Source organism: Coregonus lavaretus (genome assembly GCF_964263955.1).
Source record: "Coregonus lavaretus genome assembly, chromosome: 3".
Classification (NCBI taxonomy): domain Eukaryota; kingdom Metazoa; phylum Chordata; class Actinopteri; order Salmoniformes; family Salmonidae; genus Coregonus; species Coregonus lavaretus.
This window is the reverse complement of record NC_139990.1, coordinates 18,667,961-18,690,902: the sequence shown is the minus strand read 5'-3', so window position 1 is coordinate 18,690,902 and position 22,942 is coordinate 18,667,961. Positions and strand designations below refer to the sequence as shown.

Sequence of the window (22,942 nt, the reverse complement as noted above, 5' to 3'; positions counted from 1 at the left end):
CCCCGGTCTCTGGACATCGAGGGGGCCCCGGCATACTCCATCCGTTCCATCCTGGATTTTAAGGCGTCGGGTGGGGGGCCTTCATTACCTCGTGGAGTGGGAGGGGTACGGTCCGGAGGAGCGGTGCTGGGTCCCGTTGAGGGATATCCTCGATTCCTCGCTGTTGCAGGATTTCCACCGTCGCCATCCAATTCACCCTGCTCCGCATGCTCCTGGTCGTCCCCGAGGCCGGTGTCGGCGCGCTGCTGGAGCTGCGCATCAAGGGGGGGGGGGGGGGGGGGGGGGGGGGGGTACTGTCACAACTTCCTCCGAGGTTGCCTCCTCTCCTTGTTCGGGCAGGCTTCGGCGTTCGTCGTCACCGGAATTCTAGCCACTGCTGCTCCTAATCTCATCATTCCATTTGTTTTGTCTTGTTTATTACACACACCTGGTTTATATCCCCTCATCAGTACCTGTATAAGTGTTCCCTCTGCCCCCTTGTCTTTGTGTGTGATTGTTTATTGTGAGGATAGTGAAGCTCGGTGGAGCTCCTTATATTTTGCATTTCGCTACACCCGCAATAACATCTGCTAAATAGAGCCTAAATAGAGCCGGGTTCCTCTCTAGGTTTCTTCCTAGGTTCCTACCTTTCTAGGGAGTTTTTCCTAGCCATCGTGCTTCTACATCTGCATTGCTTGCTGTTTGGGGTTTTAGGCTGGGTTTCTGTAGGAGCACTTTGTGACATCTGCTGATGTAAAAAGGGCTTTATAAATAAATACTTTTGATTTGTGTATGTTACCAATAAAATTGTATTTGATTTGGGGTACATCATCCAATTCGTATAATATTCCATTCATAATGTAACCTAACCTAACGTACACTTATTTTACAAAACATTAGGAACACCTTCCTAATATTGAGTTGCACCCCCCTTTGCCATCAGAACAGCCTCAATTCGTTGGGGCATGGACTCTACAAGGTATTAAAAGCGTTGCACAGGGATGCTGGCCCATGTTGACTCCAATGCTTCCCACAGTTGTGTCAAGTTGGACCATTCTTGATACACATGGGAAACTGTTGAGCGTGAAAAACTCAGCAGCGTTGCAGTTCTTGACACACTCAACCCGGTGCGCCTGACACCTACTACCATACCCTGTTCAAAGGCACTTAAATATTTTGTCTTGCCCATTCACCTTCTGAATGGCACACATACACAATCCATGTCTGAATTGTCTCAAGGCTTAAATATTTTTATTTAACCTGTCTCCTTCCCTTCATCTACACTGATTGAAGTGGATTTAGCAGGGATCATAGCTTTCACCTGGTCAGTCTGTCATGTTCCTAATGTTTTGTACACTCAGTGTATTTTGTTGTAGGTAGAACGCATCGGAGTAGGAATCTATTGCATTGACACCCATGACTCAGCCCATACTCTACACAGACCGGTGTGGCATAAACAATCAGAGCTTCAGTAGGCCTATATGCAAATAGACCATTGCCATATATGGATCTGTGCCATTTACTATGAACTGTCGCGAGTAGATGCATTTGTTTTGAGATCAAAGCAAGAGCTGCATGTAGCCTTGTGTGCACATATTATTCATATCCTTTGCTAGTTAGTGAGTTATTAGCCCAGTTATAGATAATTTGTAGTCTTGCTTCCTACAAGAGCACAAAACGTGTACAGTTCTAGACATCTTTGAAAATCGAGTCAGGTAAAGAGCTTTTTTTTTTTATCTTGAAGGAGCAGTGTTGTATTTTGAGACAGGCTTGAATAAGCTAAGTAGCCAATAGGCAGAGGGTAGGATAATTTGTCTGATTCTCTTTAATAATGGTATGGGAATAATAATGGATTTTATTTTGTAAAGTGGTTTCTTGCATCAAACACAACAACATTTTCAGTCACCTCCTTGTCTGAAGGACAAGTGGATAATCAGGTTAATGTCAAGCCCTGCATGTTTTATTTTCAAAAGTCTCATGGAATGTAGGCCTACATTGAACACCACACATTGGCTGCTACTGTAGGCTGAATGCTAGAACAGCTATTTCCATGTTAAAATGTTATGGGATGCATTTTCTCCATTGTTTTGATGGTAGGCCACTCTGGTAGGCCTACATTATGATCAAATAGCCACAGTAGCCTACTTGGCCACTGTTAAAACTGTAACTTAAAGCGGGTACAGCCTCAGTGTTCACAGTAAACACGTTCTGGAAGTTGCACAGAATTTTTACAAAGTTCAAGTTTGCGCTCAGTAGACCTGAAATCTGCTCAGTGCCCAAACAAATTAGAGGGAACATTGCCCCCAACCATCCGCTCAAGAAAAAATAGTCCCACAGCTGGATCTAGTTGATGATCCCTGGTCTAGGGTCTGTGTTATATTTAGATGTCCAGGTGATCTAGACTAGATATAGTGAAGATGACTAGTTAGGAAGATTGATTTATGGATGGATGAGTGGGTGTGTGGGTGGGTGGTTGGGGGATGGATGGATGGATAGTGTGTGTTGCTTTTATGGTTAGAGTAGTATAACTTAAAGGTATCTACCACTGTGCTGTCACGGTCATTTACCAAATAACTTTTAAAAAGTTTTGAATAATTATTTTTGTAGCTACTATTTTTCTAAAGTATAACAATTTAAATCACATTAGCCTAATCTCTTGTAGAGCATGTATTGTTATGCAGGTCAACATAATTCCGTTACAGTTTTGGTTCAAGAAAATGGCCCATTCACAGCTCCCCATTTACACGTCTCTGATTTCTCCGCCCCTACTCCAAGATTGACAGCCAAGCAGCCTAATCCTCACAAAGACTAACGGGATTGGCAGGATACATTTTTCTCCGTGAGCAAAACAGCGTTTTTTATTGATCACTATCTTTTTAGTTTCGTTGTTTTCATCTTCCTTTACAATATCAGCGAGGAAAGAAGTATTTTCATCACGAATTTTCTCTATTACCCCATACTGTTGACGTTTACGCTTCTACAATGGAATCTATCCGCCCTCAGCGACTTCAACCAGGGATAGGATTTGGAGCTGGATCGACTGGGACCCTACGGTCCTCTCTCCGGCCCGGGGTTACAGTGCCAACCGCACCTCTACTGCCTCCCCCGGCCTCTCTATTCGCTCCTTCCGGGCCGCCCCCGCCGCTTCAACTCCACAGTCTTCACGGCACTATTGGGAGTGCAGGGCTCGGAACAGGGATGGCTGGATTCGGTCTATGTAATCCAGGGAACCCGGCAGTCTTGAAGGAGGCGGTGGAGGCTGTTGTTCGGAGCTTTGCGAAGCATACGCAGGGCTATGGCAGAGGTAACCTGGAAAAAATTCGGCGCAGAATTTAGGTCCTCCGATTTTCCCTGGTAGTGGTTCAAATGTAACCCACGGTAACTGTGATTAAGATAACAAATGGGATTAAAATAGCCTGCAACATGCAGATTGTGTCACCAAAACTGACCATCCAGTTTATAACAGTAGGCTACATTAACATACTGAGTTTATTATAGCCTATATTTTTGTCATATCTAGCCTAATGACTACAGGATACAGTTGTGTGCTCAATTTACATAGCACTTGGGCACTCCATTCGAAATTTGACACTTCAAGTCACCCACAATGCTTTAGACTTAGCCTACATGTCATACTATCATCCAAAAAACCCTATCAATTAAATGTGGGTAGACCTGTTCAATTTTCATTAACAGAATTATTCTGATGTTACATACTCTTTATTCATTTTGAGTCTATGTGGACTTTTAGAACGGTGTTGAAAGTCAACACAATTCGGACAGCTTCATTCAGTTCAGTGTGTGTCAGTGGGTTGTTCCTTGTTGTTTACTTATAAAATAAACAGGATGTTTTTGGCTATATCCATATACACTACCAGTCAAAAGTTTGGACATACCTACTCATTCAAGGGTTTTTCTTTATTTTTACTATTTTTTACATTGTAGAATAATAGTGAAGACATCAAAACTATGAAATAACATGTAGTAACCAAAAAAGTGTTAAACAAATCAAAATACACTACCGTTCAAAAGTTTGGAGTCACTTAGAAATGTCCTTGTTTTCGAAAGAAAGGCAATTTTTTTGTCCATTAATATAACATCAAATTGATCAGAAATACAGTGTAGACATTGTTAATGTTGTAAATGGCTATTGTAGCTGGAAACGGCTGATTTTTAATGGAATAGCTACATAGGCGTACAGAGGCCCATTATCAGCAACCATCAGTCCTGTGTTCCAATGGCACGTTGTGTTTGCTAATCCAAGTTCATCATTTTAAAAGGCTAATTGATCATTAGAAAACCCTTTTGCAATTATGTTAGCACAGCTGAAAACTGTTGTGCTGATTAAAGAAGCAATAAAACTGGCCTTCTTGAGACTAGTTGAATATCTGGAGCATCAGCAATTGTGGGTTCGATTACAGGCTCAAAATGTCCACAAACAAATAACTTTCTTCTGAAACTTGGCAGTCTGTTCTTGTTCTGAGAAATGAAGGCTATTCCATGAGAGAAATTGCCAAGAAACTGAAGATCTCGTACATAGCTGTGTACTACTCCCTTCACAGAACAGCGCAAACTGGCTCTAACCAGAATAGAAAGAGGAGTGGGAGGCCCCGGTGCACAACTGAGCAAGAGGACAAATACATTAGAGTGTCTAGTTTGAGAAACCGACGCCTCACAGGTCCTCAACTGGCAGCTTCATTAAATAGTACCCCCAAAACACCAGTCTCAACGTCAACAGTGAAGAGGCGACTCCGGGATGCTGACTTTCTAGGCAGAGTTGCAAATACAAAGCCATATCTCAGACTGGCCAATAAAAAGAAAATATTAAGATGGGCAAAAGAACACAGAGACTGGACAGAGGAAGATTGGAAAATGTGTTATGGACAGACAAATCGAAGTTTGAAGTGTTCGGATCACAAAGAATAACATTTGTGAGACGCAGACCAAATGAAAAGATGCTGGAGGAGTGCTGGATGCCATCTGTCAAGCATGGTGGAGGCAATGTGATGGTCTGGGGGTGCTATGGTGGTGGTCAAGTGGGAGATTTGTACAGGGTAAAAGGGATCCTGAAGAAGGAAGGCTATCACTCCATTTTGCAACGCCATGCCATACCCTGTGGATGGTGCTTGATTGGAGCCAATTTCCTCCTACTTCAGAACAATGACCCAAAGCACAGCTCCAAACTATGCATTAACTATTTAGGGAAGAAGCAGTCAGCTGGTATTCTGTCTATAATGGAGTGGCCAGCACAGTCACTGGATCTCAACCCTGTTGTGCTGTTGTGGGAGCAGCTTGACCGTATGGTACGTAAGAAGTGCCCATCAAGCCAATCCAATTTGTGGGAGGTGCTTCAGGAAGCATGGGGTGAAATCTCTTCAGATTACCTCAACAAATGGACAACTAGAATGCCAAAGGTCTGCAAGGCTATAATTGCTGCAAATGGAGGATTCTTTGACGAAAGCAAAGTTTGAAGGACACAATTATTATTTCTATTAAAAATCATTATTTCTAACCTTGTCATTAACTACATTTCCTATGCATTTTGCTCTATGTCCTATTCAAACTCATTTCATGTATGTTTTCATGGAAAACAAGGACATTTCTAAGTGACCCCAAACTTTTGAATGGTAGTGTAAGTCATATCGCTTAGTCAGCCTTTAAGACACCATGCATAGGAACGTTAAACTGTGTCATTTTATGTCTCCTCCAGTGAACGTTAAGCTGTGTCATTTTATGTCTCCTCCAGTGAACGTTCAGCTGTGTCATTTTATGTCTCCTCCAGTGAACGTTAAGCTGTGTCATTTTATGTCTCCTCCAGTGAACGTTAAGCTGTGTCATTATATGTCTCCTCCAGTGAACGTTAAACTGTGTCATTTTATGTCTCCTCCAGTGAACGTGGTGGAAGCTTTGCAAGAATTCTGGCAGATGAAGCAGTCAAGAGGGGCAGACCTCAGGAATGGGGCGCTGGTGGTGTACGAGATGGTCCCATCAAACAACCCACCCTATGTTTGCTACGTCAGTCTTCCAGGGGGAAGCTGCTTTGGAAGTTTCCAGGTGAGCTAACCTGTGGCCGTAGGCGTTCTCAATATAGTTGTTGGCACTAAAACGTTGGTTCGTGCCTCAGGTGGAAGGCTCCCTGTATAGTATCTCTGAGTTAGAGAAAGTGCTTGAAAGTTGTATTTATTAATACCACTACAGTACAGTATAATATAATGTACAGTACAGTACAGTATAATGGTTTGACATTGTGTTGGTGTTGGTTATCTCCTGAGTGGCGCAGTGGTCTAAGGCACTGCATCGCAGTGCTAACTGTGCCACTAGAGATCCTGGTTCGAATCCAGGCTCTGTCGCAGCCGGCCGCGACCGGGAGACTCATGGGCGGCGCACAATTGGCCCAGCGTCGTCCAGGGTAGGGGAGGGAATGGCCGGCAGGGATGTAGCTCAGTTGATAGAGCATGGTGTTTGCAACGCCAGGGTTGTGGGTTCCATTCCCACGGGGGGCCAGTATAAAAAAAAAGATGTATTCACTAACTGTAAGTCGCTCTGGATAAGAGCGTCTGCTAAATGACTAAAATGTAAATGTTGGTGTAGCTTCATGAATTAGCCTAACTTCCCTATATGGCCATAACATTAATGATTTATCCGACCATACAACTCTACTCATGCACAAACGCTCTCACCCAAATCAATTCTGCCAATCTGACCTGATCTCCTTTAGTACATTGCCCCGGATTTTCGGCTCAAATGTCAATCACTGGGAGCCTCTTCTCGACTGCCTTGAGAAATGTCAAGTGAGAGCAAGAGAAAAATTAGGCCTGGGTCATGTTTATTGGGGCACACTGTAGCAAAATGTTGTGCAAAACAATGTTTATGTAGTGTCTTTGTTTGCAAACTTCTAACTGTGCACCCATATTCTGCTGGAAGCATATGACACTTAGCAGACACTTTTATCCAAAGAGACTTACTGTACAGTGAGTGCATACATTTTCTGTATGTATATGTGATTCCTCTGAATCATGAAAATTAGCGTTTCTTATTAGAGAAGTCCAGGTAGTCCCTCCAAGTTTCAGTCCATTTTCTTCCGTTTGGTGCCTTATGAACATGACCCGGATGTTTCTGGGACTTACTGCTCACACTCTTCCCTTGTTTATCTGAATACTTCAAGAATGTGTTAAACAAACGTCTTGATAAATCTGCCCTAAGCAACTAATCAAGTTAAAAGGCATCGTTGCATGTTTTACATAGTTTACAACTTGAGCAGAACAGTTGAAGTGTGTGTGTGTATACAGTACCAATAGAAATGTAGAAAATAGTAAAAATAAAGAAAAACGCTTGAATGAGTAGGTGTGTCCAAACCTTTGACTGGTATTGTATATATCAAGGTTTTATTATTATTGGTTGGGCTTGTACACATTCACAGCTAATAGCTGAATTGCAGTATACAAAACAAAAGTACTGTTAGCTGAAGAATAAAGAAATGGAGAGCGATAAGTCTCTAACTTCAGGCTGCTCTTGGTGAATAGTATAGTATGTATACTGGGAATCCCAGATTAAAGCAGTTTGCTGTCTCCCATCAGGATTACAAACCAATATTATATTCAATAGCTAACCATTGGCCAATCTCAAATAATAATCCCTGGATCTGTAAAACACACCGCCACGTCAATAACTCTAGGCTGTTGGGTCCATCAAAAACATGTTAGCAAGGTGTAGGACAGTGTTCTCCAACTGGCGGCCCGCGGGTGGTCTGAGTCTTGTTGATGATCCCTGGTGTAGAACCCTACTTGTATTCAGGCTTAGCATGAAAAAAATCTAATGAAATTCAAGTTTAACTGAATTCAGGATATAGGAAACCACATTTGACTGTTGACAAGTTAATTATCTCATCTATGAACTTGTATACATAATTGCATACAGTACAAGCCATATTCCTATCTTTGCTAAATCATCCACCAGTATTATTGAAATAGTAAAGACTGCTTTAATGTACATTCTCTTTTTTTTCAAATGTTATTTTAAATTCTAAATCATACTGTAAATATTAGCCAACTTGAGCATTGTGCCTAGCAGAATATTCCATGGGAGGATGACATGTTTTGCCATTTCTTCCTCTCCTCGAATTGGCTGGCTGCAATGCATACTGTGGTTGGAAACTCATCTGGTGGGTGGCTCATCTGGTTGTTATTAGAGCCAAACATTGAGCTTAGAAGGAGCCGTGAAACCCCTACCCACATTCTCCCCCTCATCCCATTTGTACAGAGCCTCCTTTTCCTCTATCCTTCCTAACTCTTTCTTTCTTTCTTTCTTTCTTTCTTTCTTTCTTTCTTTCTTTCTTTCTTTCTTTCTTTCTTTCTTTCTTTCTTTCTTTCTTTCTTTCTTTCTTTCTTTCTTTCTTTCTTTCTTTCTTTCTTTCTTTCTTTCTTTCTTTCTTTCTTTCTTTCTTTCTTTCTTTCTTTCTTTCTTTCTTTCTTTCTTTCTTTGAGGTAATAGCAATGAAGTGGAAGCAACGATATTACTTAGAAAAAAACATGTCACTATTAAAATGCACTTCTGTATGATTTCCAGAAGATCCATACAATAATTTGACTTAACCATCTTACAAATATGATACTGCATGTATCCATGTCTCACAGGGTCATAACGTTATAATTTGTGCCATAGGCTACATATATTGTTTGGGGACCATTCAGAAAAGTACTAAATATGCTTTACTTTCGGCAGTTTTGTCCAACCAAGGCTGAGGCAAGACGTAGTGCTGCCAAAATCGCTCTGATGAACTCGGTTTTCAACGAGCATCCTTCCCGCCGCATCACAGATGACTTCATTGAGAAGAGTGTATGTGAGGCGCTGGCCTCCTTTAATGTGAGTGCCTTTGAATGTGTTTTTCAGATAAAATGACTGATATTAACAGAAGCAGTGAACACTGGTCTTTAATATAATCTTTACTGTAGCTCTTATTAATTAAAAGGTCACGTCCTTATGAGGGTAAGATTTTAATCTGATTGGGCTCTTAAGGAGAAAAAGACTGGATGATTGGACTCTACTTGTCTTTTACAGGGAAACAGAGAAGAGGCAGACAACCCCAGCACAGGAATCGGGGCGTTTCGCTTCATGCTGGAGTCCAACAAAGGAAAGTCAATGCTGGAGTTTCAGGTAAATAGAGGATGGAGGAACACAAAGTTGGATTACTTGTAATGATACAGTGGATGTAACTGCAATGATACTTAAGAAAATGAATAGGTTGGACTGTATATGAGGCTAGTTTAGGACTGTTACTGCCACTAACTATGGGTAATTACACAAAGCAGACAGATAACTATATTCTCCTTTAGCTTTGTATTTCCAGTTCATAAAGAAAACCGGGAGTTATTTCTGAGTGTTTATCAAAGTTGGCTGGCTTAATCACCTCTGCTTCATGACATACCAATCTGGTTTCCCAGGTTGAATGAAAAAAAGAATACAGCCGAACCTGATAAATGCAACGGTATAAGACTCATGACCGCATGAACTAAAGCAGAGCATGCCAGTATTGGGAGCAAATAAAATAATGTACATCAATTGAACTGGGACTTGAGAACTGCAGCTCACTTAAACAGAGTTTGGACTCCAAAGTGCACTTATCAGGAATCAACTGTAGATTTCAAGGACTAGAGTATTAGACCCACTACATGAATGTGAGGACCATCATGCGTGAAGAAGAGAATAGTAGCAGTAACCATGTACAGTGCATTCGGAAAGTATTCAGACCCCTTGACTTTTTCCACATTTTGTTACATTACAGCCTTATTCTAAAATGGATGAAATTGTTATTTTTCCTCATCAATCTACACACAATACCCCATAATGACAAAGCAAAAACAGGTTTTTAGACATTTTTGCAACTGTATTAAAAATAAAAAGCTGAAATATAACGTTTACATAAGTATTCAGACTCTTTACTCAGTACTTTGTTGAAGCACCTTTGGCAGCGATTACAGCCTCGAGTCTTCTTGGGTATGACGCTACAAGCTTGGCACACCTGTATTTGAGGAGTTTCTCCCATTCTTCTCTGCAGATCCTCTCAAGCTCTGTCAGGTTGGATGGGGAGCGTCACTGCACAGCTATTTTCAGGTCTCTCAAGAGATGTTTGATCGGGTTCAAGTCCGGGCTCTGGCTGGGCCACTCAAGGACATTCAGAGACTTGTGCTGAAGCCACTCCTGCCTTGTCTTGGCTGTGTGCTTAGGGTTGTTGTCCTGTTGGAAGGTGAACCTTTGCCTCAGTCTGAGGTCCTGAGTGCACTGGAGCAGGTTTTCATCTTTCACTCGATCCTGACTAGTCTCCCAGTTCCTGCCACTGAAAAACATCCCCACAGCATGATGCTGCCACCACCATGCTTCACCGTAGGGATGGTGCCAGGTTTCCCCCAGACGTGACGCTTGGCATTCAGGCCAAAGAGCTCAGTCTTGGTTTCATCAGACCAGAGAATCTTGTTTCTCATGGTCTGAGAGTCCTTTAGGTGCCTTTTGGCAAACTCCAAGCGGGCTGTCATGTGCTTCCGTCTGGCCACTACCATAAAGGCCTGATTAGTGGAGTGCTGCAGAGATGGTTGTCCTTCTGGAAGATTCTCTCATCTCCACAGAGGAACTCTGGAGCTCCTTCAGAGTGACCATCGTGTCCTTGGTCACCTCCCTGACCAAGGCCCTTCTCCCCGATTGCTCAATTTGGCCAGGCGGCCAGCTCTAGGAAGAGTCTCTGTGGTTCCAAACTTCTTCCATTTAAGAATGATGGAGGCCACTGTGTTCTTGGGGACCTTCAATGCTGCAGAAATGTTTTGGTACCCTTCCCCAGATCTGTGCCTTGACACAATCCTGTCTTGGAGCTCTACAGACAATTCCTTTGACCCCATGGCTTGGTTTTTGCTCAGACATGCACATTCAACTGTGGGACCTTATATAGACAGGTGTGTGCCTTTCCAAATCATTTCCAATCAATTGAATTTACCACAGGTGGACTCCAATCAAGTTGTAGAAACATCTCAAGGATGATCAATGGAAACAGCATAAACCTGAGCTCAATTTCGAGTCTCATAGCAAAGGGTCTGAATACTTAAGTAAGGTATTTCTGTTTTTTATTTTTAATAAATGTGCTAACTTTTCTAAAAACCTGTTTTCGCTTTGTCTTTATGGGGCACTGTGTGTAGATTAATGAGGGAAAATATTGATTTAATCCATTTTAGAATAAGGCTGTAACGTAACAAAATGTGGGAAAAGTAAAGGGGTCTGAATACTTTCCGAATGCACTGTATTCTCTGGGTTTTAATTTTTTTTTTATTTTTTTTATTTAACCTTTATTTAACCAGGTAAGCCAGTTGAGAACAAGTTCTCATTTACAACTGCGACCTGGCCAAGATAAAGCAAAGCAGTGCGATAAAACCAAAAACACAGAGTTACATATGGGGTAAAAAAAAACATAAAGTCAAAAATACAACAGAAAATATATATACAGTGTGTGCAAATGTAGCAAGTTATGGAGGTAAGGCAATAAATAGGCTATAGTGCAAATTAATTACAATTAGTATTAACACTGGAATGCTAGATGTGCAAGAGATTATGTGCAAATAGAGATACTGGGGTGCAAAAGAGCAAAATAAATAACAATATAGGGATGAGGTAGTTGGCTGGGCTAATTTCAGATGGGCTGTGTACAGGTGCAGTGATCGGTAAGGTGCTCTGACAACTGATGCTTAAAGTTAGTGAGGGAGATAAGAGTCTCCAGCTTCAGAGATTTTTGCAGTTCGTTCCAGTCATTGGCAGCAGAGAACTGGAAGGAATGGCGGCCAAAGGAGGTGTTGGCTTTGGGAATGACCAGTGAGATATACCTGCTGGAGCGCAGTCTACGGGTGGGTGCTGCTATGGTGACCAATGAGCTAAGATAAGGCGGGAAATTGCCTAGCAGTGATTTATAGATGGCCTGGAGCCAGTGGGTTTGACGACGAACATGTAGTGAGGACCAGCCAACAAGAGCGTACAGGTCACAGTGGTGGGTAGTGTATGGGGCTTTGGAGACAAAACGGATGACACTGTGATAGACTACATCCAATTTGCTGAGTAGAGTGTTGGAGGCTATTTTGTAAATGACATCGCCGAAGTCAAGGATCGGTAGGATAGTCAGTTTTACGAGTTCTAGGAATTGCCTATGAGAGCATGTGGGTCTGGCAAACAAATTTGGACTGTATTGCTGGCCTCCAGTCTTTCATTGTTTGTCATCCATATCCACTGATCTAATGCATGGATTGGTCTTTGCCAAACTACAGCTCATGATTTAGGGTTCTACACAATGCAAACAAATGAATGCTAGCTGTAGACCTTTCTCCTTCTTAGCTTCCCCTAAAAAAATCCTTAAATCTTGCGACTTTGACATTAATAACTCGCTTTCTTGCGATGACAATCAAACTTGAAATTGTGCTTTCTGCCAGACTGTGCTCTCCATCAGTGCAGGCACACACAAAAATGCTTCTTGTCAATGCTGAACTGTGTTTTTCTTTCAGGAATTGATGACAGTCTTTCAGCTTCTGCACTGGAATGGAAGCCTGAAGGCCATGAGAGAGAGACAATGCTCCCGTCAAGTAAGATCTCATTTGGATAAGAGTACTGATTTAAAGGTCCAATGCAGCCGTTTTTATCTCAGTATCAAATTATTTCTGGGTAACAATTAAGTACCCTACTGTGATTGTTTTCAATTAAAATGGTAAAAAATAAACCAAAATAGCTTCTTAGCAAAGGGCGATTTCTCAATCAAGAATTTAGCTTGGACTGTCTGAGTGTGGAGGGGAATACTGAAAATTATCTGTTATTGGCAGAGAGGTTTGGAACTCTTTCTTATTTGTCTACTAACTAGTTTACCGCTTGGTGATGTTACCATGGAAGGCCAAAACTCCATCCCACAAAAACAGGCAGAAATGTCATGCGGTCTTTTCAAACAGCTCTTACACTAAAAGGGCATTATCATCATTGTCACAATTTCACAGTATTATTCCAACCTCATAGTGTGTAAATATACACTTAGTGGCCAGTTTATTAGGTACACCACCCTGTTCACGAGAATGGTTCGCTCCTACAGACAGTGAGTCACTTGGCCGTGGCTTGCTATATAAAGCAGGCAGACAGGCATCGAGGCATTCAATTGCTGTTCGATAGAATGTTAGAATGGGCAAAACAAGTGATCTAAGCGACTTTGAGCGTGGTATGATCATCGGTGCCAGGCACATCGGTTCCAGTTCCTCTGAAACGTCCGGCCTCCTGGGCTTTTCATGCACGACAGTGTCTAGGGTTTTCCCGAGAATAGTGTGAGAAGCAAAAACATCCAGTCAGCGGCAGTCCTGTGGGCGAAAACAGCTTGTTGATGAGAGGTCGAAGGAGAATGGCAAGAATAGTGCAAGGTAACAGGTGGGCCACAAACAAATAGTCTGGGTAGCCAATGCAAATAGTCAGGGTAGCCATTTGATTAGATGTTCAGGAGTCTTATGGCTTGGGGGTAGAAGCTGTTTAGAAGCCTCTTGGACCTAGACTTGGCGGTCTGGTACCACTTGCCGTGCGGTAGTAGAGAGAACAGTCTATGACTAGTGTGGCTGGAGTCTTTGACAATTTTTAGGCCATTCCTCTGACACTGCCTGGTATAGAGGTCCTGGATGGCAGGAAGCTTGGCCCCAGAGATGTACTGGGCCGTACGTACTACCCTCTGTAGTGCCTTGCGGTTGGAGGCCGAGCAGTTGCCATACCAGGCAGTGATGCAACCAGTCAGGATGCTCTCGATGGTGCAGCTATAGAACCTTTTGAGGATCTGAGGACCCATGCCAAATCTTTTCAGTCTCCTTAGGGGGAATAGGTTTTGTCGTGCCCTCTTCACAACTGTCTTGGTGTGCTTGGACAATGTTAGTTTGTTGGTGATTTGGACACCAAGGAACTTGAAGCTCTCAACCTGCTCCACTACAGCCCTGTCGATGAGAATGGGGGCGTGCTCGGTCCTCTTCTTTTTCCTGTAGTCCACAATCATCTCCTTTGTCTTGATCACGTTGAGGGAGAGGTTGTTGTCCTGGCACTACACGGCCAGGTCTCTGACCTCCTCCCTATAGGCTGTCTCGTCGTTAGGCAGGTTACCTTAGTGTTCTTGGGCACAGGGACTATGGTGGTCTGCTTGAAACGTTGGTATTACAGATTAAGACAGGGAGAGGTTGAAAATGTCAGTGAAGACACTTGTCATTTGTCAGCGCATGCTCGGAGTACACGTCCTGGTAATCCTTCTGGCCCTGCGGCCATGTGAATGTTGACCTGTTTAAAGGTCTTGCTCACATCGGCTACGGAGAGCGTGATCACACAGTCGTCCGGAACAGCTGATGCTCTCATGCATGTTTCAGTGTTACTTGCCTCGAAGCGAGCATAGAAGTAATTTAGCTCGTCTGGTAGGCTTGTGTCACTGGGCAGCTCGCGGCTGTGCTTCCCTTTGTAGTCTGTAATAGTTTGCAAGCCCTGCCACATCCGACGAGCGTCGGAGCCGGTGTAGTACGATTCGATCTTAGTCCTGTATTGACGCTTTGCCTGTTTGATGGTTCGTCGGAGGGCTTAGCGGGATTTCTTATAAGCTTCCGGGTTAGAGTCCCACTCCTTGAAAGCGGCATCTCTACCCTTTAGCCCAGTGCGAATGTTGCTTGTAATCCATGGCTTCTGGTTGGGGTATGTACGTACAGTCACTGTGGGGACGACGTCATCAATGCACTTATTGATGAAGCCATTGACTGATGTGGTGTACTCCTCAATGCCATCGGAAGAATCCCGGAACATATTCCAGTCTGTGCTAGCAAAACAGTCCTGTAGCTTAGCATCTGCTTCATCTGACAATTTTTTTATTGCCCGAGTCACTGGTGCTTCCTGCTTTAGTTTTTGCTTGTAAGCAGGAATCAGGAGGGTAGAATTATGGTCAGATTTGCCAAATGGAGGGCGAGGGAGAGCTTTGTACGTGTCTCTGTGTGTGGAGTAAAGGTGGTCTAGAGTTTTTTCCCTCTGGTTGCACATTTAACATGCTGGTAGAAATGAGGTAAAACGGATTTAAGTTTCCCTGTATTAAAGTCCCCGGTCACTAGAAGCGCCGCCTCTGGATGAGCGTTTTCTTGTTTGCTTATGGCCGTATACAGTTCATTAAGTGCGGTCTTAGTGCCAGCATCGGTTTGTGGTGGTAAATAGACAGCTACGAGGAATATAGATGAAAACTCTCTTGGTAGATAGTATCATGAGATACTCTAACTCTGGTGAGCAAAACCTCAAGACTTCCTTAGATATCGTGCACCAGCTGTTGTTTACAAATATACATAGACCGCCACCCCTTGTCTTACCAGAGGCTGCTGTTCTATCCTGCCGATACAGTGTATAACCCGCCAGCTGTATGTTATTCATGTCTTTGTTCAGAAACGACTCTGTGAAACACAAGATGTTACAGTTTTTAATGTCCCGTTGGTAGGATATACATGCCTGTAGTTCGTCCACTTTATTATCAAGCAATTGTAAGTTGGCTAATAGTATCGATGGCAAAGGCAGATTAGCCACTCGTCGCCGGCTCCTTACCAGGCACCCCGATCTCCTTCCGCAATATCTCCTTTTCTTTCTACTGCGAGTGACGGAGATGAGGGCCCTGTCGGGTGTCTGGAGCAAATCCCTCTCGTCCGACTCAATAAAGAACAATTATTTGTCCAGTTCAAGGTGAGTAATCGCTGTTCTGATGTCCAGAAGCTCTTTTCGGTCATAAGAGAAGGTAGCAGCAACATCATGTACAAAATAAGTTATAAACAATGCGGAAAAAACACACAAAATAGCACGGTTGGTTAAGAGTCCATAAAACGGCAGCCATCCCCTCCGGCGCCATTAACCATCATGAAGTGCATCAAGAGTCTGGTCATGGCCCACATCAAGGCCAGCATGCCAGGCACACTGGACCCACTCCAATTTACCTACCGCTCCAACAGATCCACGGAAGATGCCATTTCCATCACAATTCACATGGCCGTAACACATCTGTACAAGAGGAACACCTACTGTATGTGAGAATGCTGTTAATTGACTACAGTTCAGCATTCAACACTATTGTTCCCTCCAAGCTTGACACTACCCTCTGCAACTGGATCCTGGACTTCCTGACGGGCAGGCCACAGGCTGTGAAGATTGGCAACACCTCGTCCACACTGACTCTTAATACAGGGGCCACCCAGGAGTGTATCATCCGTCCTCTGCTGTACTCCCTGTTCACCCACAACTGCATGGCTTTGTACGACACCAACTCCATCATCAAGTTTGCTGATGACATAACGGTTGTAGGCCTGATAACCAACATTGACGAGTCAGCCTGTAGGGAGGAGGTAAGTAAACTGTCATTGTGGTGACACTCACCTGGTGTAAAGGAAGGAAAATATAACTCAATCATAACTTAAACTCCTCTGTTCAGTTTCAGCAACAGAATAACTGATCAAACTAAAGATTTATTGGAGAGCAAAAAACAATAATTTGTCTGACAGTTTCCATTAAATCCCTCATACCTATGGAGGGATTCCGTTCCAGGCAGAGTCGGGTGACCTCAATGTTTGTGTGCAGTCCTCATTATCTCATGCATCTTACATACAGAAACTACATTTAAGGCATCAATATGAGCCTTGATTAGTTTGATAAAAGTTTGTACTTTTTTTAAACTAGAGTTTAAAGCATTTTTCTTTGACTTCATCTGATCTCAAACATAAAAATATTCAGGCTCTATGCACACAACTTTTAAGATGAAATCCCTCACCCTTCATGTTTGCTAATATAAAAATGGCAGCTTTCTGACATAGTTGTTGCAGTATGGGGGTCAATTCAGGCAACTTCCAATTTATGAAATAAATATTAATTCACCTCAATAATCACATTTGTGCCTCAACCCTGGCTTTTGCCAATCTACTCCATTCAGATCTGAAGTCGAAGAGGAGGAAGAGCAGCCAGCAACTCCACGATTTGGATAGATAAGACTCAGTTGTATTCTGTTTTTCTACGGTTACAGAGTGCTCTCGCCCTGTGTGTCCCTTGACTGATTAGGTATTCTCTTTGGTCTGGCGTTATGCCTTTCATCTCAATGGTTAAGGAGAGGGGCTGAGCCACTGGAGTAATTAGCTCTCCCAGACGTCTCACATTCCTCATGTGAAGTGACGCTATTGCTGGCCATGCAGCTTGCTTATTGTGCACAAAAGTTGTGGTTCCATGTCGTTTCAAATCCAGGCATTTCAGGATCATTCAACATAATCTGGAACTCAATCAAACCTGCACTGCTAGGAAACCAGTACTATTGAAAAATATAATGATTTAATGGAGCACTTCCGCTTCCTACCCAGCTAGCCTGTATTTCTAATGATCATGGCCGTGGCGTGAATAAGGTCCATTTCGGCCTGACAAATTTTGGTATTTGCTTTCCCCTAACAGGAAGTGCTGGCTCACTACTCCCATCGGGCGCTGGATGATGACATGCGTACCCAAATGGCTGCTGATTGGGTGAACCGGGAGCAAGGCGTGGCTGGCACCATCGCCCAGGAGGTGGCGGCAACAGATCGAGAACTTGAGGAAGCCAGGCTGGCTGGCCGAGAGCTGCGCTTCCACAAGGAAAAGAAGGACATCCTGATGCTGGCTGTTGGCCAACTGGGTGCAGCCAACAATGCCACCCTGCCTTCAACCTGCTAGGTATACGCTGGATTACATCCCCATAACTTGATTCACTTCTATCTTCCCACATTGACTTCCCCCTCGTGATTCTCAAAAGTCTGCATAGGTGTGGAAACATTATAGTAACTCTGCATAGCTTCCACCATATGGCTTTTACCTATTCAGTCCGTTCGGAGTCAAGGGCAGATGGAAGGAAGTTGGTTGTCAGTTTGGAATCTGGCCATAGAGATGGAATGAGTCACAGGGGCCAATACCATTGATTGGATAGAGGCTATCAAGGCAGCCATCTAGGAGCTTTGAATGATAAAACAGTTAGTGTTCTTAGATATTTTTCTAGCCCAGTGCTAATACACCTGATTAAGCTAATGAAAGTCTTGACAATAAGTTGATTAGTTGAATCAGATATGTTAGCGCTGGTTTAGAACAAAATCTTGCAGATGCTATAGGTCTTCAGGACCAGGATTGAAGAATTCTCTTACACAAAAGTTTAAGTAATTGAGGTCATTTTGTGCTGCCATATTATTGGGTTTGTGTTAATCACATGGAATAATGAACTGTTACCATTCCTCTCATTCCTTTTCTATGCTTGTAGACAACTCTACCACATTTGTGGAATTAAAGCCCAGGACCTGCCTTTGATAATGATTGTACAGGACATAATCTCAAGGATATTGTCACAGAAAGATCTTACACACCAAAATAGACCAATGTCTGTTGCTTAAACATGATCTATCGCGCTAGATTTTCTGCATGAAGGACTTTTGAAAGTTATTTGAACATGACATAGTTTAAGCACATACAGTTCCAGTCAAAAGTTTGGACACACCTACTCATTCAAGGGTTTTTCTTTATTTTTAGTATTTTCTACATTGTAGAATAATAGTGAAGACATCAAAACTATGAAATAACACATATGGAATCATGTAGTGTTAAACAAAGGAAGTATATTTTATATTTGAGATTCTTCAAAGTAGCCACCCTTTGCCTTGATGACAGCTTTGCACACTCTTGGCATTCTCTCAACCAGCTTCACTAGGTAGTCACCTGGAATGCATTTCAATTAACAGGTGTGCCTTGTTAAAAGATAATTTGTGGAATTTCTTTCCTTCTTAATGCGTTTGAGCCAATCAGTTGTGTTGTGACAAGGTAGGGGTGGTATACAGAAGATAGCCCTATTTGGTAAAAGACTAAGTCCATATTATGGCAAGTACAGCTCAAATAAGCAAAGAGAAATGACAGTCCATCATTACTTTAAGTCAGTCAATCCGGAAAATTTCAAGAACTTTGAAAGTTTCAAGTGCAGTCACAAAAACCATCAAGTGCTATGATGAAACTGGCTCTCATGAGGACCGCCACAGGAAAGGAAGACCCAGAGTTACCTCTGCTGCAGAGGATAAGTTCATTAGAGTTAACTGCACCTCAGATTGCAGCCCAAATAAATGCTTCACGGAGTTCAAGTAACAGACACATCTCAACATCAACTGTTCAGAGGAGACTGCGTGAATCAGGCCTTCATGGTCGAATTGCTGCAAAGAAAACCACTACTAAAGGGCACCAATAAGAAGAAGAGACTTGCTTGGGCCAAGAAACACGAGCAATGGACATTAGACGGTCCAAATTTGAGATTTTTGGTTCCAACCGCCGTGTCTTTGTGAGACGCAGAGTAGGTGAATGGATGATCTCCACATTTGTGGTTCCCACCGTGAAGCATGGAGGAGGAGGTGTGGGGGTGATTTGCTGGGACACTGTCAGTGATTTATTTAGAATTCAAGGCACTCTTAACCAGCATGGCTACTACAGCATTCTGCAGCAATACGCCATCCCATCTGGTTTGGGCTTAGTGGGACTATCATTTGTTTTTCAACAGGACAATGACACAACACACCTCCAGGCTGTGTAAGGGCTATTTGACCAAGAAGGAGAGTGATGGAGTGCTGCATCAGATGACCTGGCCTCCACAATCCCCCGACCTCAACCCAATTGAGATTGTTTGGGATGAGTTGGACCGCAGAGTGAAGGAAAAGCAGCCAACAAGTGCTCAGCATATGTGGGAACTCCTTCAAGACTGTTGGAAAATTATTCCAGGTGAAGCTGGTTGAGAGAATGCCAAGCGTGTGCAAAGCTGTCATCAAGGCAAAGGGTGGCTACTTTGAAGAATCTCAAATATAAAATATATTTTGATTTGCTTAACAGTTTTTTTTGGTTACTTCATGATTCCATATGTTATTTCATTATTATTAATAGTGATGTCTTCACTATTATTCTACAATGTAGAAAATAGTAAAAATAAAGAAAAACCCTTGAATGAGTAGGTGTGACAACTTTTGACTGGTACTGTATATATAGCTCTTACATTACAGATCTTATATGCAGATGTTGGATCTTAATTTGATCACTCTTTTGTTGCTGAGAATTTTCCTGCCCCACAGGAAATGCAGATGAGCTTTGTGATTTACATAAATTAATTGAAAACATGGTTATATTAATAGTATTTCACTTTTCATGTAGCCTACTTTTGGCCAGATAAAGCCAAATCACCAATCAAGCAATATTATGGACTAAATGTTTAAAACCTGTTGTTGCAGGATTGTTTTGCTGTGAAAATGTAAAATTAAGATCCTACATCTGTAGAGTCTATCTTAAGTGATAGCCAGCCTTATTTGCGAAGAAAGAACAGCTCCACCGACTCAAACTGATTTGCCTTGCTTTGCTTGTTAGAATGGATCATTCACAAGAATGTCAGTTATCCAACAGTGTTTTTTCATTGCCTTAATGCAGCTTAATGACTCATCATTCAGCGTTATCATTCTAAGTCAGGATCATTTACCGTCAGTAAGCTATTTTAAACTCTATTATTTGGCTAACACTTAAAGTAATTTAGACGATACTGATATCCGGATTGACCAGCGCATTGGTGTAAACAACTGTGTAAAATGTGAGTATTGTGTGCAAAACAAAAACATAGCATACACAGTGCACAAACCTAAGTGTTTGTAGGAATATATGGATTGCACTTTCCCCCTAACAACAAGTTACTCTCAAGGTTTAAAAAAATTATGGAAGTGTTTTGGCAGCTATACGCTTCCATAGATAAATAAAAAGGACTAAAAAACATGATCAATGGAGAATCTCCATCATAAGTGCACCATGGAAAGGGTTTTTAGTCCAGGATAAGGCTTAATCTGGGTCCGGAGAATCAGCCCTTTTAGACATTATGAAATATCAGTGGATCCTTCTAGAATTCTATTAAATGTATGTTGTTTGGGGGAATTTCACAGAGGCTTTACCATACCGGTATGAAATGTGATGTAGTAATGCGATCTGCTACTCTGAAATTAGCTTGAAATAGGCCAATTAGAAAACAAATGTATTCAGTTATTCAGGAATAAGAACACACAGAGAATCCACTCATGTACACACTGAATACCAGTAAATGCCTATGTCATATCACAATGGCCACATCACACTGACAGCTACAGTAAAAAATGTATGTGAATAAAATTCACCAAACACCACTCTAATGTTGTATCATACTCCCAATGTCTTTTTGGGTTTAACATTGTATGCTACTTACTACCTGTCTCTTGATGCAATTTTCTTTTTTCTTTTTTTTTTGGGGGGGGGGGGTTAGAAGCAGAAAAAAAGGTTCAGTTAACTTGCCCTAACTTTCCTGAAAGTGATCATATCACAATAGTAACAGCAGCACAAAATAAGTTGACGAGATATCCATGTGATGGAATGCCTAAGATGGACATAATTATAGTCTTGGATAGCATTTACAGTGCTTCTTCTTTCATTGACAGTATCAGTTAGTGTTTTTATTTTTCCTACCAAGCCAAGGTTAACTTGAAAAGTACCAGGACGTTTTAGCCAAAAACCTGGTTGGTGTATTCTCCTATCATGCTTATTTGTGCGTATCATATATATCTTTTGTATTTTTCTTTTAAATAAATGTATGGTGAGTTACCCATGGTTTTTACGGCAGTTGTCTGGCTACCATTAATCACATACATTGTAACAAAAAAAAAAAAAACGTTTGCTTTGTACTTCAGGAATTACGTTTTTTAATGTTTGGTTCCCACTTTTATATAAAGTATAACTACCAATCTTACATGGTAATAATTACATTGGCAGGTACATTGTCGTAAGAGTACTGCTACCTGTTTTAACCCGATCAATTTCAGTTTGTTGCAAGTCCAACACTTTTACAAATGTAATTTGTAAACAGATTGTTGAAATGTGTACCTACATATTTTACTTTTTTTGTCATTTAGCAGACACTCTTATCCAGAGCGATTTTCAGTAGTGAGTGCATACATTTTCATACTTGTCCCCTGTGGGAATCGAACCCACAACCCTGGCGTTGCAAGCACCATGCTCTACCAACCGAGCTATTAAGTGACACTTAATATAACGTGGAACTAATGTTTGGGTGTAATTCCTTTTAACACGGGTTGCGATCTTTTTGTTATTACCCTGCCTTCTCGCTTATCAAGATGTGCATGATTCATAAATCCATTTTTACAAAATTTGATCTATATAAACTTTGTTTGTTTTATACAGTCCTTATGTATAGTTTTAAATTGTTACTTTTTTATTCAGTGTAGCTTTGTATTTCGATTTATATACATAAAATGCAATAAAGCAGCCAAAAACAACTCTCACTGCTTCCAATGTCTTCCATTATGAAAGAAAGAATGAAAATGTCGTTTGCTGGAGCACACTTTCTCATGAAAAAGTCAATTCTGCTAAAGAATCAGAATCTCTGATTAAGTCTGTTATTCCACTAAAACAGACTCCCGAAGTGCCTTTCTCCTGTCCTACTTCTAGGCCTAGAGTCCTCCTCTTCCCTGATGACCTGCATTAGCACAGAGAAGTGTGGATGTGGGGGAGGAGGGGTCGTTGCAGCCCACAGACACTGGGAGGGCTGTTACTGCAGGTCCGTGGTTCAGGCACTGTGCCTCCTAGCTGACGGATAGAGTTGCACATAGGACAGGGGTAGCTCGAGAGGCCCTCGATGTCCTTGAAAGCCTGGTTAACGATGCGGCCCCTGCACTGGTCACAGTAGAAGTGTCCACAGACCAGGCACTGCAGCCGAGTCTCGTAGGAGATGCAGCTCTGGCAGTGCGGTGGGTCGAGGCTCAGGGAAAGACTACAGGTCTGAGGGCTGCTCTCCTTCCTGGCAACATGTACCACTGTCGCCTCTGCTGGCAAACTGTTTCAGGATGACGACGGAAACAAATGTCCATTACCTCTT

General features: G+C 42.3%; 1 protein-coding gene across 1 annotated transcript; it reads left to right on the top strand.

Moving 5' to 3' along the window:
• The first annotated feature begins 2,838 nt into the window (after window positions 1-2,838).
• Window positions 2,839-22,343, top strand: LOC311119390 (LIX1-like protein). Its single transcript, XM_084157737.1, has 6 exons — window positions 2,839-3,283; window positions 5,870-6,033; window positions 8,701-8,841; window positions 9,037-9,132; window positions 12,507-12,584; window positions 17,449-22,343. The coding sequence occupies exons 1-6, from the start codon at window positions 2,962-2,964 to the stop codon at window positions 17,701-17,703; spliced, it is 1,056 nt and encodes a 351-aa protein (XP_084013863.1). The 5' UTR covers window positions 2,839-2,961; the 3' UTR covers window positions 17,704-22,343.
• Window positions 22,344-22,942: the final 599 nt, after the last annotated feature.

Bases quoted from the DNA above. Each gene is read 5' to 3' on its own strand.
- LOC311119390 (XM_084157737.1), top strand. From the start codon at position 2,962: ATGGAATCTATCCGCCCTCAGCGACTTCAACCAGGGATAGGATTTGGA. The intron at 8,842-9,036 runs GTGAGTGCCTTT...TGTCTTTTACAG, and splicing joins AGGCGCTGGCCTCCTTTAAT to GGAAACAGAGAAGAGGCAGA. The intron at 9,133-12,506 runs GTAAATAGAGGA...TTTTTCTTTCAG, and splicing joins AGTCAATGCTGGAGTTTCAG to GAATTGATGACAGTCTTTCA.